Below are 15,051 nucleotides of genomic sequence, written 5' to 3' on the forward strand. Positions count from 1 at the left end.
TGGTGGGAAACCATGGTGAGGTGAAAGCCTGCTGGATCAATGTAGGCTGGAGGCTGAGCCCACTCTCCTGTCAAACGTACATGTGGCTGATGGGAGAATGGTATGTCACCAGAAGAACACATGCAAAGCATTGACAAGGAGCCAGCAGCCACCAAAGGTGATGGCACTTTACCAACGTGGAAAAGGAAAGGCAAAAAGTAAGTGATGAGCAGCATTCCTTGAGCACTCAGGATGTGGCACTGGCATGCAGATGAGTAATTCATATTCAGGTGAGTAATTCAGCTAAACCCAACAGGACTGCTCATGTGAGGTGAATTTCTATAATGAAGAATTGGTAGAATCAGGAAACAGCTCTTTCCGTCACAATGTGATGCAGAAATACCTAATTCTGGTATTTGACTGGAAGTAGCTATCTCAGATTGTTCCTACCAGCCATCCTCAGGATGGTTATTCTTTTCAGTGAGGGAAAACACATAGTCTTTATTGGAAATGCACCACCCTGCTGTCAGTATAAATTGCAGACTTTTCAAGGGTATTGAAAGATGAGCTTTGGTGAACTGAACCAGGACACTTGATGAATCTGCAGTCCCCAGCTATCCTTTGTACTACTTTATCAGGAACTGTTGTCCCCTTCCCTCTCTATCAGGACTGGTTTAGTGGCTTGAACAGCAGTTCCTGAACTGGTGCAGTTTACAGCCCTGCATAATAATAAGGTATGAACAGACCATGGCCTGCTTACCTTAATAGTCAAATTGGAAAGTGTGACAAGTTGGAAACTGAATCACATTCACTTCAGCTGTTGACGCCACATAGCAAAAATACGATGGAAGTAACTTAGCTGCCCTAGGATGGTAGTTCACCAATGCTTCTGAGACAGACATCTAATCAATACATAAGAGAGTTCCATTTCACCCGGATTTTAGGACTGTTGTCAGTCAGAGCCACAGCTGTAGCATCAACAGTTGCATCAAGCCCAGCTTCTTTGGCAAAAAACAAGGAATTCAGAGGAAACTTCTGTTTATTGTTCCCCATCCCTCCCCCCAATCCCCAGATATCTATTCTGAATTAAGTTAGAATAAAAGCACAATTCTTCAGAGCTTTACCTAAAGATCAAATGGTTCTGGGAGCTACATTTAAGTGTACAAACCTCCATGGCTTATAGGCTCAGGAGAGCTGCTGTGTCTCCTCTTTGCTCTGTTTGCTCAGTAACAGGATGAACAACAGCATATTTCACTGTGGCTCGAGATGTGAGCAAAGACTTTCTTAAAATCTCTTGAGAGCAATCTTTACAACCTCTCATGTAATCCTGGATTTTCCCCAAAAAGCTAATTCAGGAGGGAAAAAAAATTTTTGTTCAGGTCATATATTTGCAGTGTTTCCTCAGCTCTTCCCGCCACTGGTTAAATAAAAGATCTGCCCTTCTCCTCACCTCCTTTTCCATCATATCCAGGAGCCAGGAGTTATTTAGATGCTTCCTCAGAAAGACAACATATAGTAGCACTTTGGCACCTTAAACAGCTCAAAATATATAATTCAAAAGTAATTGTTAGCAAAACACTATTTAGCTAGTAGCAACTTGCAAACATTGTAAAGTTTAAATTAATAGCAACAACAATGGGAAATGAAATTGTTTATTATTCTTGAGAGCAGATTCTGTACACTTTTTATGCCTTGAAACTATTTTCTAATCTTATTATTTAAAAAATAATGACCCAATCTTATTATTTTTCTTTTTTTTTTTCCCAACCTATCAAGCCTTAAGTATGTTGGTTTCAAAATGGTTTGAGCAAAAACTCATTAGAATTATATGCTCCATCTGTTTTTCTCATTGGAAGCTTTATAAAATGCTCTTTCAAATAAATCAAAGATAACTGTGTTAAATACTCAAGTAATGTGCTTGTTTTGCTCTGTTTTGTTTTTTGTTCACTCTTTGCAGTTAAAAAGCGCCAAGGAATTAGCAGAAATCAATGGGCATGATGAATCTCAAGCAAATGTAGGTACAGCTGTCTATGTACGGATTTAGATATATGCATGTGTGTGGTCTGAAATTTACTATTTGTGTCTTAAGGCTGATAGAATGGCTGAATGATTTGCACATCAGGTTTGAAGTGCCTGTTTTTTCCTTGAAGCCACAGGTTCAAATCCCGGCAAACTTCATTTCGAGGTAGATAAATTGGGTTCTGTGCAATTTACTTTGTAGGATTTATTTGGATGAGACTTTAACAACCAATGTCCTACTTGCTCTATGTGGGTGTTAAAGATACCATGGAAACGACTGCAAAAGAAATGCTTTTCCTTAGTGTCCTGTCCAGGATTACTCAAGCTACAAAGTTATAGCATTTGTTTCTGTAGCTGCCACCTTGAGCTGGGCAAGTCTGGCCATATTTCAGTTCTGAGTGAAGTGATTTATGCAGGTGTATAATTTGGAAACAGTTAATTTGCACAAGAGGACTAAATTAATTCATTGAATCGTTATTTTGTGCAACAACATGAAAGGACTGTTAAGGTCATGTTTTTAAAACCTGCTGCCAAAAAAAAAAGAGCTTCTTTTATTCCCTTAATGATTGCAGTCAAAATAGCAATTTCCATAAGGGGAGAGAGAAAAAAAGGGTAAGTTTTGTGCTATGTTTGTCATCCAAACCATGCAGTCTTGTGCTTTGTCATAAATATATGAAAATTAAAACTGATTATATAAAATATTTTCCTCCTAGACAAGAGAACTAGCAAAAGTTTGAATACTAATATATTTTAACATCTATTTTAGTCCATGCATTGTCTAATGGCTCAGCCCGGAAAACAGATATATTTTAAACCTGAACGGAAGGCTCAAATTTTGTGAACTGCTTAGTGATAAGGAAATGTTGTCCTCCTTTTTTTAATCCTTTCCTGAAACTCATTCATTGTGGTCCGTTTCTGTAGTGAAGTCAATACAGCCTCATAGCTCTCAGCATTTGAGCAGGAGACATTCAATATTGTCTGATAGCTCCAACAAATCTGCAACTGCAGTCTGTCTGCGCAGTGTCCCATTGCCCCTTTGAAAGATTCTGTTGGCAAACCAAAAATACATTAATCCAAGGATGATCTTGAAATACTCATATATGCTGCCTAAAAACTGGTATTGTTCAATAGTTGATTGCAGGTTTCCTAAAGGATTATATAAATGTATGGCTTAGAAACTCTCTAAAGGAACTTGCTTCCTTTAGAACTTTACAACCAAAACTGTGGATGAAACAATGTTCTGCAGTATTGAAATGTTTTAAAGGAAAATTACCTGAATGCTTCAACTTTTATCATTCTGGCTTGTATGTAACTGGATAAAGAGGAGAGCTTGAAAGTTTTATTTTTATATAATATAGAGGTTGAAGTAGGCTTAAAAGGAAACATTTTGATCATGTAAGGAGAGTGCTTCAGTACATCCTTCCCAGATTTATAAAAAAAAATATTTCAGAATCTTTGGTTAACGGTAAATTTTTCAAAATGTAGTATTTTTATCCAGTTTGTAATTGTAGGAGTTCTTCAAATGCCTGAATTTTCCATAGGATAGAGACTCTGCCCCTCTTTCCCATGAGCTCTTCCCATGCTGATCTCATAGCAATATATGACTCTTAAGGAAAAAGTCAATAGCTAAATTAATGGCAAAGGTGTCCAGACAGTTACAATTATTGAGTCACAGTCACAGCTCTGTATTCAATAATAATGCCACCATGAAATCAGAGAAAGCCTAGCAGTACAAATGGAAATAGAGAAATAGAGAGAAAGAACTGATGTTAAAGCATTTGCTACAACAATGAACTTTGTAAAGTGAAAGCTGAGATACCTTTTAAACAATTGTCGTTTATATCAATTATGTAGCGCTTAGGTGTTGTGCCTTGCAGGTTGTCTCACCACCTATATTCTCAGTAGACACCGTGGTTCTTGCCCCTGGCCACTGTGCAGATCGGGGATGATCAAAGAGAAGAAGGCTTGGTGGCTCCTACGTGGTTGTTAGTGAACTGTGATGCCTATAATGGGATTAGGACATATTAGTTACAGTTGATGGGTTGAATTCAGCAAATGAAATACCTCTACAGGCCGAGCAACAGTGGGAGGTGTTGGTAAGGAAAAATGGTAATGTATGTCTGTATACTGAACACACAATCTAATCTTCACACTATGGCATATTTAGATTACTTTGAAGAAAATTAGACTCCTAGAAAGGAGGGGAGAAACTTCAGGCACACTGCATAAGTATCAAGAAAGCCCGTATTGTAATCTTAAAAAGATTACTTTCTGCAGTCCTCAGGATTTCTCCTGATGGCACTATCCTGCATCATATTTTACATTAGAAAATGTTGTTACTGGAAATATTTTTCTTAGCAAAAAGCGGAAAATCTATACTCAGACCTATCCTGTTGTGTCTTTTACATGTCCATTGTGTGAGACCATCCTGAAAGGGAAACAAGGATCTAGACAACTTTGGAAAAAGGCAAACATCCCTCCGGAAGGAATTTATAGGTTCCAACCTATAAACTGACCTTCATTTTTTTCCTCATTTTTCTTTCAGGAGAATTAACTAGGTTGACTAAGAGACTGGAGCAATTGCAATGTCACAACCCTGCATGGCTGTTCACGGTCAAATCTGCAGGGGTGGGGGGCATCAGAATTTCAGTGTATTGCCAGTACATTTGTTATTTCCAGAAAGCAAAACCATCTTACAAGGCTCTGTACAGAGTCATAAGGGTGTTTCATGAGTGACTTGCCAGGTACATGCAGTAATATTTGTTATGGCTGTTGACATTTCCCAGCTATACTCTGTGTCAGGAAAGGCCAAATATTGGGCTTAAGCAGTACATAGAGCCCGAGACACTGGCCTGGTGTTAACAGAGACTTCAACATCCAGGACTGCCAGAGGTGCTGTCACTGAGTGCTTATTTCCTTCAGCTCTGTGGTTAGAAAGAGATTGCTTCTTGCTTCTGATCTGCCACCCTTTTAATTTCCTCTTCATTGCTGCATATTATGATATTTCATTCACATCTCTGTCTTAACTGAAGAGAAAATAATGACCGATGGACAATCATAATTTCAGATTTAATCCTTTTCCAGGATGTTCCCAGACTGTTGGCACCTGAATAGTCCCAACATGAAAAAAAAAATCTTGCTTGGGTGGTGTGTTCCAGTAGAGACCATTTTCCAAATTGAAAATGCTGATCCCGTGTTTTGTGACTAACTCCACAAAGACAATTTATTCTTCCACCATTTCTGCAAGTTCAATGGCTTTCTGTGTTTTGATTAAAGTTCTCCTTATGCTCACTGCTGAGTTCAGTATAGATAGGGCACTGCATGCAAATACAGTTATGTAGCCTCAGTGAATATATCCCTGTTTTTTGGGTGGGAGGGTTAACATCCATAGTATCGCTCTATTGTTAATGGAGAAAGGGAGATTTTTTTTTCATATAAGTCTCCTTTTAGAAGTACTCAGTAATCTCCTAGGAGTTTGTTGCTCTTCCTTGACAGCTATCTGCCTTCCTTAGATAGCTGCTTTGAATAACTCCTACCTTTTGCAAAAGTGCTGTAAAATGGTAATCAAGAGTAATCAAGTGCTCCAAGTTCAGACCAAAGCAAGATGGATCATGGTCACAGAAGCATTTTGAATGCCCAGATTGCAGTTGCATGGTAAAGTCCTGATGCTGTTGTCACTAATCAAATTCCCATCAGGTTAAAAAGCCAGGATTTTGCCAGAAGACTTTTAGGGTTACTTCATTATCACCAACACACAATAAAATGAATATATCTCAGAGGGTGAAATTGATTTCACCACAAGTTTTTTACCAGCTTTTTGTTCTGTTTGAGTTTCACTGTTTGAACAAAGCTCTGACTTTGACCTCATTTGTCTATCTGCCTTTGGTTAGGATTTTCCACAGCTTGGACACAATATTCTATGGGTTCTTCTCCAGATGTGAAATCAATAACATCTCTGCGGGAGATGCCAGAAGTTGGGGTTGGTTTCTCTGCCCTCAGAAGCTTCAAAGCTGTATTTCTAGAGAGGTGCATCATCTTATGTGCACCCTCTAGCCTGTTTTTTTTGCAACTGCTCCCCTTTGCAAGTGGATTGTCTAAAGAGAACAAGACGGAATAATGGTGCAGTGCAGGGATGAGGATAGCTCCTTGAGAGAGAGATGTGGGGTTATGTTTCTCATCATGGGTGTGTTATGTCATTAGAAGAACGTGCAAGGACCCTGTACACTGACTGGAGTGGAGTGTAAAGCCCTCAGGGATTAGAGAGATCCATTTACTGTCTGTATTCAGATTCCTCTGTCCTGGTGGAGTCAGGACCAGGGGGTGAGGAGTGGCTGTGCCTCTTTCTACTCCCTGCCTTTTGCATTCCGGGCATTTATTTGTAGCCCTTCCATCGCTCATTTCTTCTCATTTCCTTCAATTAAGGCACACGGAATATGATAGATTCAAGCAGCTGTGACCATTCACAGATCAGCAGCTTTCCTACTTAGTGCAGCAGGCATGAGGAATGACCACCTCCTGAATTCAGTACCACAAGGCCTGAAAAGTAACAGGAGTTTAACGGGCTGTTTAGGATGTTATCAAAGACTCTGCTCAGCCTTCCGAAATTCTTATGCACTGGTAGATCAAGTCTCCTTGAGTTCCTGCCCTTGCCACCCCAGCTCTGGTCCAGCAGGTTAGAAGACAGAAAGAGTTTCATTAGCATGGTGCAGATGTCTCTGCTGGCTAAGTCACAGTCTCTGAGGTTTCAGCCATTACTGAACCCTAAAGGGAGCAAACAGGGAGTAGACCAAGGTACATTCTGACACAGAATGTGCTACCTGAAGCGGATCCAGGCAGCAGCAATAACCCTTTTGTTAATGTGCAGCAAGAAATTGCACCACTTCCCTTGTCCCTAATTAAGAGTGTCAGAGTAGCTTGGCTTTTGATTGCAGTGAATTCCCATCATCTGAGGGAGGAGAAAGAGAACTCTGAGATACAATGATAAAACCTATTCAGCCACCCACTCAGCAAATCACAAAAGTTTTTTGACTTTAATATGAGCTCCATAGGGACACCGTTCTTCAATGCCCAGAGCTACCTGACATTTTAATAATATCTGATCATTTTGTGCAGCCTTTCATCCCCAAGCATTTTCCCCAAGTATTTATACTGCACACGTTTACAGGAGTCATCCTGTCATTTCTGGTGAGGAATAACATTCAGCCTTATACGTATGCAGCTGTGTGCTTAACCCACACAGTGTACAAGGCAGATTGGCTTGTCAGAGCACTCAGGCTCCCCCGCAACCACCTGAAGGATGATGGGCCACCTCTGATTCAGCCACAAGCCTGCTGCTGCAGTCCTGGGGGTTGTACACCACATTCACATTCCTTCCAACCTGCTTTCACAGAAAAAAGTGATAGAAGTGAGAAGGGAACTTCAGTATCCCCAGGAGCCACTCTTCATAGAATCATAAAATCATGGAATGATTTGCAGTGGAAAGGAACACCTTTCACTAGACCAGGTTGCTCAAAGCCCCATCCAGCCTGCCCTTGAATACTTCCAGGGATAAGGCATCCACAGTTTCTCTAGGCAGCCTGTGCCAGTGTCTCACCACCCTCACAGTAAAGAATTTCTTCCTTGCATCTGATCTAAACCTGTCCTATTTCAGTTTAAAGCCATTCCCCTCATCATACTCCAACATGCCCATGTGAAAAGTCTCTCTCTAGCTCTCTTGTAGCCCTTGTAGTACTAGAAGATGCTCTAAGGTCTTCCCAGAGAGCTTTCTATTCATCAGGCTGAACAACCCCAACTGTCTCGGCCTGGCTTTACAGGAGAGGTGCTCCAGCCTTCTGATCATCTTCATAGCCCTCCTCTGGTCTTGCTCCAACAGGTCCATGTCCTTCCTATGTTGGGGACCCCAGAGCAGGGCACAGCACTCCCTCCCTCAACCTGTTGGCCATGCTGCTTTTGATGCAGCCCAGGATACATTTGGCTTTCTGGCCTGGGAGCACACACTGCTGGGTCCTGTTGAGCTTCTCGTCAAACAACATCCCCAAGTCCCTCTCAGGAACATGCCCTCAGAAAGAGTTCATCATCAAGATCCACTCCAAAGGAATGAGAACTCCAAAGTGTTTGTTTTAAGTCATTTTTGCATATTCAGATGTGGAGATTTCTGTGAATATTAGGGTTGCTCGGGGTTTTCAGATACCTGAAGTTAATATCTTTCAAATACAAATCCATGATGAAAACCATTAACTCTCATAAAACAGTCAAGGTTGGTTTCCCCTGCCTGCTACTTCTTTTTATTTCGACAAAGACATTTTCAAAACTTCTACAAGTCTCAGAAGGGAAACAAACCGTCTTTTTTTTTTTCTCTCTTTAACTTTTCTTTTAGAAGTGCATCAGTCTAGAGATTGCTAGAGCAATATTTGTGCTAAAGGCCATTTGAAAGGGTTTTCACAAATTCTCCATCTCAAGTAAACATGAAATATCCCCCCTACAGTGACTTCAGCAGAGCTGGTGGGCAGGCAATGCTTTCATTCAGCCAGCCATTTGTCTGCTGCAATTCCCTAACACAAAATGTGCAAAATGACAATTACCTCTTCCCTTGCAAAGCAACCAGCTTCACATCACATAAACATCTGTGTTAAGTCATCAGGAACCTACATATAAATCCAGCTTTAGAAAAAGAAGCAACCTGATCATACTTTTGAAAATAAGCATGAAGTAACTTTCATATTAGTCATCCGTATTTTGCATATGTACATTCCCATAAAATAAATGTACTCATATACAATGAGAAAAATAAAAAGAGATAGTTTCAATGAGAAAAGCATTTTCAGATTATTGCTAGTTGTCTAAACTCAGCAGGTGAAAGTTATAATAGTAAAAGCTTTGTAATGAAAAAGTTAAAAGCATCTCTGCAAATGGATCAGGAAAATAGGATGTCAAGAGCACCATAATACAATTAATCTTCAGTCCCAAAAATGCTTCTATTATGTAGGCTAAATCAGACAAACAAGTCTTAGATCCGTCCATTTGAAGTTTTTCATTCACAAGGTCTTACATTCACTGTTCTAATTTTTCTATGTTGTTGATCCTATAATTTTAATGCCAGATAATTTTTCAAGTTGTCAACTGTTTATTTGTTGATAGCAGTGCACTCTTAAAATGACAATAATGGTAAATTTTAGATTACTGTATTTTAAAAGTAAATTTCTATATGAGTGTACTTTAAAAGTAATTACAATGTGCTGTTGCTGACAAAACCAGCACTAGGTTCTTTCATAGCACAAAATAAGTTACCAAGCTTAGGCTTGATCTGAACGAAAAGGTAACACCTAGTGTCTATCATTTCTAATGATAGACCAGTTATATTAACCAGCAGTGCAGCATATGGCAAATATGTCCTTCTGCATCACTAGATAGATAGTAGAAGGAGAAGGATCTTGTGAGACCCTGGAAAAAAGTCCTGAAAAGCAAAGGGTTTTTTTTCCTGAACTGTTGGTCTGGTGCTAACTCTAACAGTAGCACTAATTGCTTATGAGAGCTTTGGTTATGGGCTGATGGTTGGATGCCTCATTCCTTGCCTTATTCTTTTCCTGTGTGATGCAACACTGTAATTTGTTACTGTAAACTGAGTTATCCCAGTACACATAGAAAAGGCCAAGAAACCTCTGTGCATATAGACAGTGTGTCACAAGGCCATCTACCTTAATTCTACGCACTTTACTAAAATCAGTTTTTAGGCTATGGGGAGTCAGGACCAGGTAAAATATAATCTTTCTAGGAAGTAGTTAATTCACTAGCACAAGATAATTCATTTGCAGTAACAAAAGAATTATATTAATCAAAGATTATGAGCAATTTCGTAGTCATTAGAGTATTTTTAAAGGAGTCAGAAACAGTCACTGTGACAGGACATGCTGAAAGAAGAGTTGTGTAACACATGCATTGTTCATGGAGAATTTTAAATTACTTTCAGAGTTCAAACACTTAGCCACATTCTCACACATCACATCACAGCACAGTGCCCTAAGTAGTCTGTGAAGGGGAACAAGCTCCATTAAATAAGCAATTAGAGATATTTGGCCCAAATCAAGTATTGCTGCTTTTGGGAGATGCTGAATCCTGCAGCCTGACAAGGTGGTCAGACCTCCATGTGATCAATCTGCAACTACACTGAGCATGCATTCCCCACAAGCATGTGCACAAACACACATATACAACACATGGATCTCATGCATACACATACACATAGCCACACAGAGCAACACAAACTCAGCATTCATAAACATAAACAGTACTGAAGTACACAAACAGTCTAATTTTGCTCCCATTTCTGGTTGATAAGCACGAAGGTCCATTAGCGGGAAATACATGTGCAGACTTACACATATATACAATGTGAATCGCTCTAGAAACTGGATTTTGACCTTCAGGCTGTCCCATAAATGGCTCCTGCCTCACACATACACACACAAGCTGGTCATTTAGTCATTCCCCAGACCCTGTGGTGTCCCTAGTTGATGGCTTGGACCCCCTGGTCTCTCTAACTGCAGTGTCCTAGACACATGGCTCTCTGATTACTGATCCCACTCCAGCTGCTGTGCTCAGACCCCCTCACAGAGCCCATGCACACAGAATAGAGAGTCCCTTACCCAGGAAAAGAGAAATTGAATTTAATCAGTGTAATACACTGATCAGGGCCTAGAATGGCCAGCCAACTGGCTAGCAACCTGTTTACATGCAACCAGTCCCTTTTATCCGCTCCCAAACCACCATGATCCTTCCCTTTTCCTGCCTTTTCTTTCCCTGCTAAAGGCACTCAACTGAGTTTTGTACAATCCCACAATACTCGTCTCCTACATCCCCTAAAAAGTCCCATATTCCTATTGGCAGTGCTCCCCTCAGACTGTAAAATGTTTTAGAGAGGTGGACTGGTGTTGATAGGTGTCACGTTCGATTCCCAGGGCTGATGCTTTCCTGTGGCAGCCCTGGGAGGACCTAGGTAAGGAGATTCTGCTTTCTCTGATTAGGTTATCAAACTTTCCCCATCTGTAATGGTGTTTCTGTCCCCCTTTGTGCTTGTGGAGATATGACATTAATCACAAGTATCATGAGGATGGAGCAAGTGAAGGTGGTTGGAAAATCCTTTCTGCAGGGGATGGAGGCACGCATCTGTTGATAACAGTGCAGGACTGGCATTTTTCAGAGAAACTGCTGAGGCTTGTCCAGCCATTGTACTATTACCTTTTTTTTTGCACATCCATGTGCTCTGACACTGCAACTGATCCTGCTTTGAGCAGGAGGTTGGACTAGAGACCTCCCAAGGTCATCTGCATGATTTTGTGATTCTGTGATCATCTGAGTCACAATCACTGTGAGTGTACTCATACATTGCAATTGTAGCATTTTGATTTAAGTTAAATTTAAATAAGCTCTTCCGCTGTAGTTTGGCTCAACTTGGACTGAATCATTTTGAATCCACTGTGGATAAGAACATAGACAAGGACAGTAGCCCATTTTAAACTGACAACCATGTTAAGCTGTCAGAAGTTGTCCTGTATCTCAAACTTGTATGTCCCCATAAATTTAAGATACCTGACTTGATGTGCATTGAAACTATTGCAAGACTTCCATTCACTTGATTGGAAATTGAATTAGGCTTCATTCAGATTAAAACAGCAAGATTAAATTTTCAGATATGGGTCTTCAGTACATATCTGGAAAGACCAGCAAAGCAAACCCAACTATACCAGACTTTAGGAGGTCCACAGATAAATGAAAATAAATGAAATAAATACAGTCTTCATGTCACAGGCCAGTTTCTACCCAAGCTTGCAGTCAAACCTGTCTGGTCCTCAATAAGCAGTTTGGGGAAACACACCTGAACTATGCCTTTCAAGACCTTAAGGACTGCAGATTTGGTGTCACATGTGCATGGCTCTTTCTTCTATGAAAATCATTAAATTACCTTTTATTTCCAAGCTTACAGCATGTCTCTGGCCTGCTCTTTTTTGCTTATGTTTCAGATAGATAGCTTTTTTCTCCTCCTACTCATTTTCTCTCATAAATCCCCTGACTGATGAGAAAGCGTGGTATATCCCTTACATCTAACAACATTCTATAGTGGCTCTGTCATATGCCTGCTGTGACAAACATCTTATTCTGCTACTGTTTTAATGGCTCAGGCTTTCTACGTATAGTAAAAATGCCAACATATCCTGCAAACTCTTCCAGAGGCTTATGGTCTTTCAGAAGACAAAATATTATTTTTACTCCCTCATCCTCTGCAGAATCCCATATACTACAACAAAGAGAATGAGGTCTTCAAAGACAGCATGCAAGCAGTCACCATTCCCTCTAGATTTAAAGGTAATTATCAAATATTTGGATTACCCAGAGAGTGAATATTTCATCTCTTTGGCTATTTGCCATTGCATCCTGGTCTTCAATGTCACATTCATTAAATCCCATATTCTGCCCTTCAAGCAGAGTCCTGAACAACGGGTGATATGGAACTGTACTCTGGAAGGAAGAGTTTCCAGGTAGGGCAGCTATTGTGCAAGCCCTGTTTGGCTCTTACTCAGTGTTTATGGGCAACAGCAAGTCCTCACTCCCTGCATTTTTAAGGATGCTGGATAGCATATGTTTTCAGGATCACAGAACATTTTAGGGTAAAGAGAAACTTTTCTGCTAAAGAGAAAAACTCCAGGCCAGAGTAAATATTTTGTATTCTGTCTGCCTTTTTTGCACTGGTGCAAGACTGACCTGAAGAGGATTAATGACATCTAGATTGAGATCTTTATTTAATATCTTACTTTCCCATAGGGGAAAAAAGAAACTAATGAAGGAGTGAAAGACCCAAGTCATCCAGCCTAAATATCTGGGGCCTTCTGATCTGCTAGAACCCTGGAATGCAGAGGTAGCTTTTTGTTCTTACAGGATCTGTGACTATCTTCTGTAAGAAGTCACCACATTTCTTCTACTCTTCAGGGCTTCAGTGTCTCTCTCTAAAAAGTGCGTTTTTCTGAGGAGTCACTCTCTTATTTGCTGTCTCCAGTGCAGGACCCAGCTGCTCTGTGGTGGGCCATGTTGGGCAGTGAGACCAGGCACCTTATGGAGCAATCCACTTGCTCATGCCTCTGCATTTTCTTCTAAAAGAAGCCAGGATACATGAGTGAATGATGCAAAATAAACTTCTCTCCCACCTCACAACCAGGCATTATATATCCATGTGCGAAACTGCCACATATGACTCTCCGCAGCTATCAGCTCCATGTCAGTGGTGATGTCAGAGATCTGCTTGTGGAAATGAATAGTCCATGTGATGTCCTCCGTTTTATTCAGCAAGTTCTCCTGAAAGTTTTCCAGAAAGACTCTCTGTCTCTCCCTCCCTGGTTCAAAAGCAGGGAGCCCTGAATAAAATGTTGGTCCCAAGGAATGTTTGCAGAATCATAGAGTTTGTTAATCCTATGAGGGAAATTCATGTCATTTCATCATCTGCTGATAGATGAAAATGTAATTTGCAAGAAAAAGCTCTAAGCTGGACACAGTAAGAGCATCACACAAAATAGTTTCATTCACACTGAGCAGCTCAAGCTGTCATTATCAAATTTTGACATAATTTGTGAATAATAAATAGAGCCAGTTTCCTAATGATTCCAGGTGTGATTTAACCTGAATTAAGCCTTCCACATAAATGCGTTGACTTCTTGCAAGGTCAGTTCATTTCTAATCAGTACTGGATTGCACATGCTCAGCTATGTTCTTGTCCTTTAATGCAGTAACTGACAGATGATAGCAAAATATTCCTTTTTAATGAAACCTGCTGAAGAAGACTGCTTAGGGCCTCAGAAAATATAATTTTCCAAATAAAGAATGGTCTGCGGGAAAGAAAGGAAATACTGTAATGTAATTTTTCTCAGGCATCTGGTGATCAGTTGCTTTTTCCCATGTCAGAGAGGTGACTTTTTTTCCAATTACATATAGCCTCATTCACCTTCGTACTCTTAAAATTCTTGTTTCTCTAGGTTGACGTAAGTAGTGCCTCTAAAAAAGTGCAAATAAACTGCATGAAGATTTGCTGTAGAGGCTTCATAGGTACCAGATTTGTATCTGCAGTGTGTAGTCAGATTCCTAATGTTTTCACTTACACTATAATTAGCTTAGTTTCTGGGTGAATTTCACACTAATTTTTTAGACACAACTATTCCATTTCTCTGAAATCACTGTTAATTCATAACAGTGTTGCTACTGAATCCCTTATGTGACTATGCACATCGTGGATTTTCTCATGGCCAATGCAGACTTCCTTTGGCAGCTGAATACATCAGAGTGGTCTAATTTATCATCTTCTGTGAGGCAGATAGTTTTGGATGGCAGAAATGTCTCCTTTTCAAACCTCCAAGAACCCACAACCTTCTTCTAAAGCCAGTGGTTTGCTGAGTATCTATCTTTGCCACTCGTTTCCTCAGGCTCCCCCATAAACAATTTTTTACTCTTTTATCCTCTATACAAACATACAGCTAAGGAAGACTTGATGTGACTTCCTTTAGCATTCATTTACACTGTCCTATAAATCATGCAAAATGTTCTGCATGGGCTCAAATCTAGGCATTAAATGAGAATCCATCTGTTTGTTGCTCCCAATGGGATTATAGTTTCTTTCTCTGCATCACTGCTTGACAGAACTTCTAATCCCACCTGAAACTACTAGTGTGCTGGGTTTGGGGCCTCTTATATCAAATGCACATCTCTGCTCTCCTTCTTCTCTGAGGAATTGTTATTTTTAGACTGCTTTTCTATCTCTGATGGAGTCAAAGTTACATCTTAACCTATACAAGCTCTGGAGGCATATGCTGCTCTGCTCTTCTGCTGCAGCATCACGAAATCTGTCATCCAGCTCTGTTCTGATCTGTAACCCCCTTGTCATTACTGCCCTGTTGGAGAAATTCATGTAAACACTTCTCTTATTTCTGTTCCTTGCCTGGGTTTTCTTTCACTGTTCTTTGATGTCATGGCCAGCAGTAGATCAGTATTTGCATTAGCCTTTGGCTCTGTCAGAAG

At 40.2% G+C, this 15,051-nt stretch overlaps 1 protein-coding gene across 8 annotated transcripts in view; it reads left to right on the forward strand.

Moving 5' to 3' along the window:
* Positions 1 to 15,051, forward strand: part of ENOX1 (ecto-NOX disulfide-thiol exchanger 1) — a 362,324-nt gene that overhangs the window by 338,147 nt on the left and 9,126 nt on the right. For all 8 annotated transcript variants that reach the window (XM_039382917.1, XM_039382918.1, XM_039382912.1 and 5 more), the window contains one exon: positions 1,937 to 1,993. In XM_039382917.1, coding sequence (XP_039238851.1) covers positions 1,937 to 1,993 — 57 coding nt within the window. The remainder of the gene's footprint in view (positions 1 to 1,936; positions 1,994 to 15,051) is intronic.

The sequence above is a fragment of the Pipra filicauda genome, unplaced genomic scaffold, assembly GCF_003945595.2.
Source record: "Pipra filicauda isolate LSUMZ 115617 unplaced genomic scaffold, ASM394559v2 scaffold28_size6257848_pilon, whole genome shotgun sequence".
NCBI classification, from domain to species: domain Eukaryota; kingdom Metazoa; phylum Chordata; class Aves; order Passeriformes; family Pipridae; genus Pipra; species Pipra filicauda.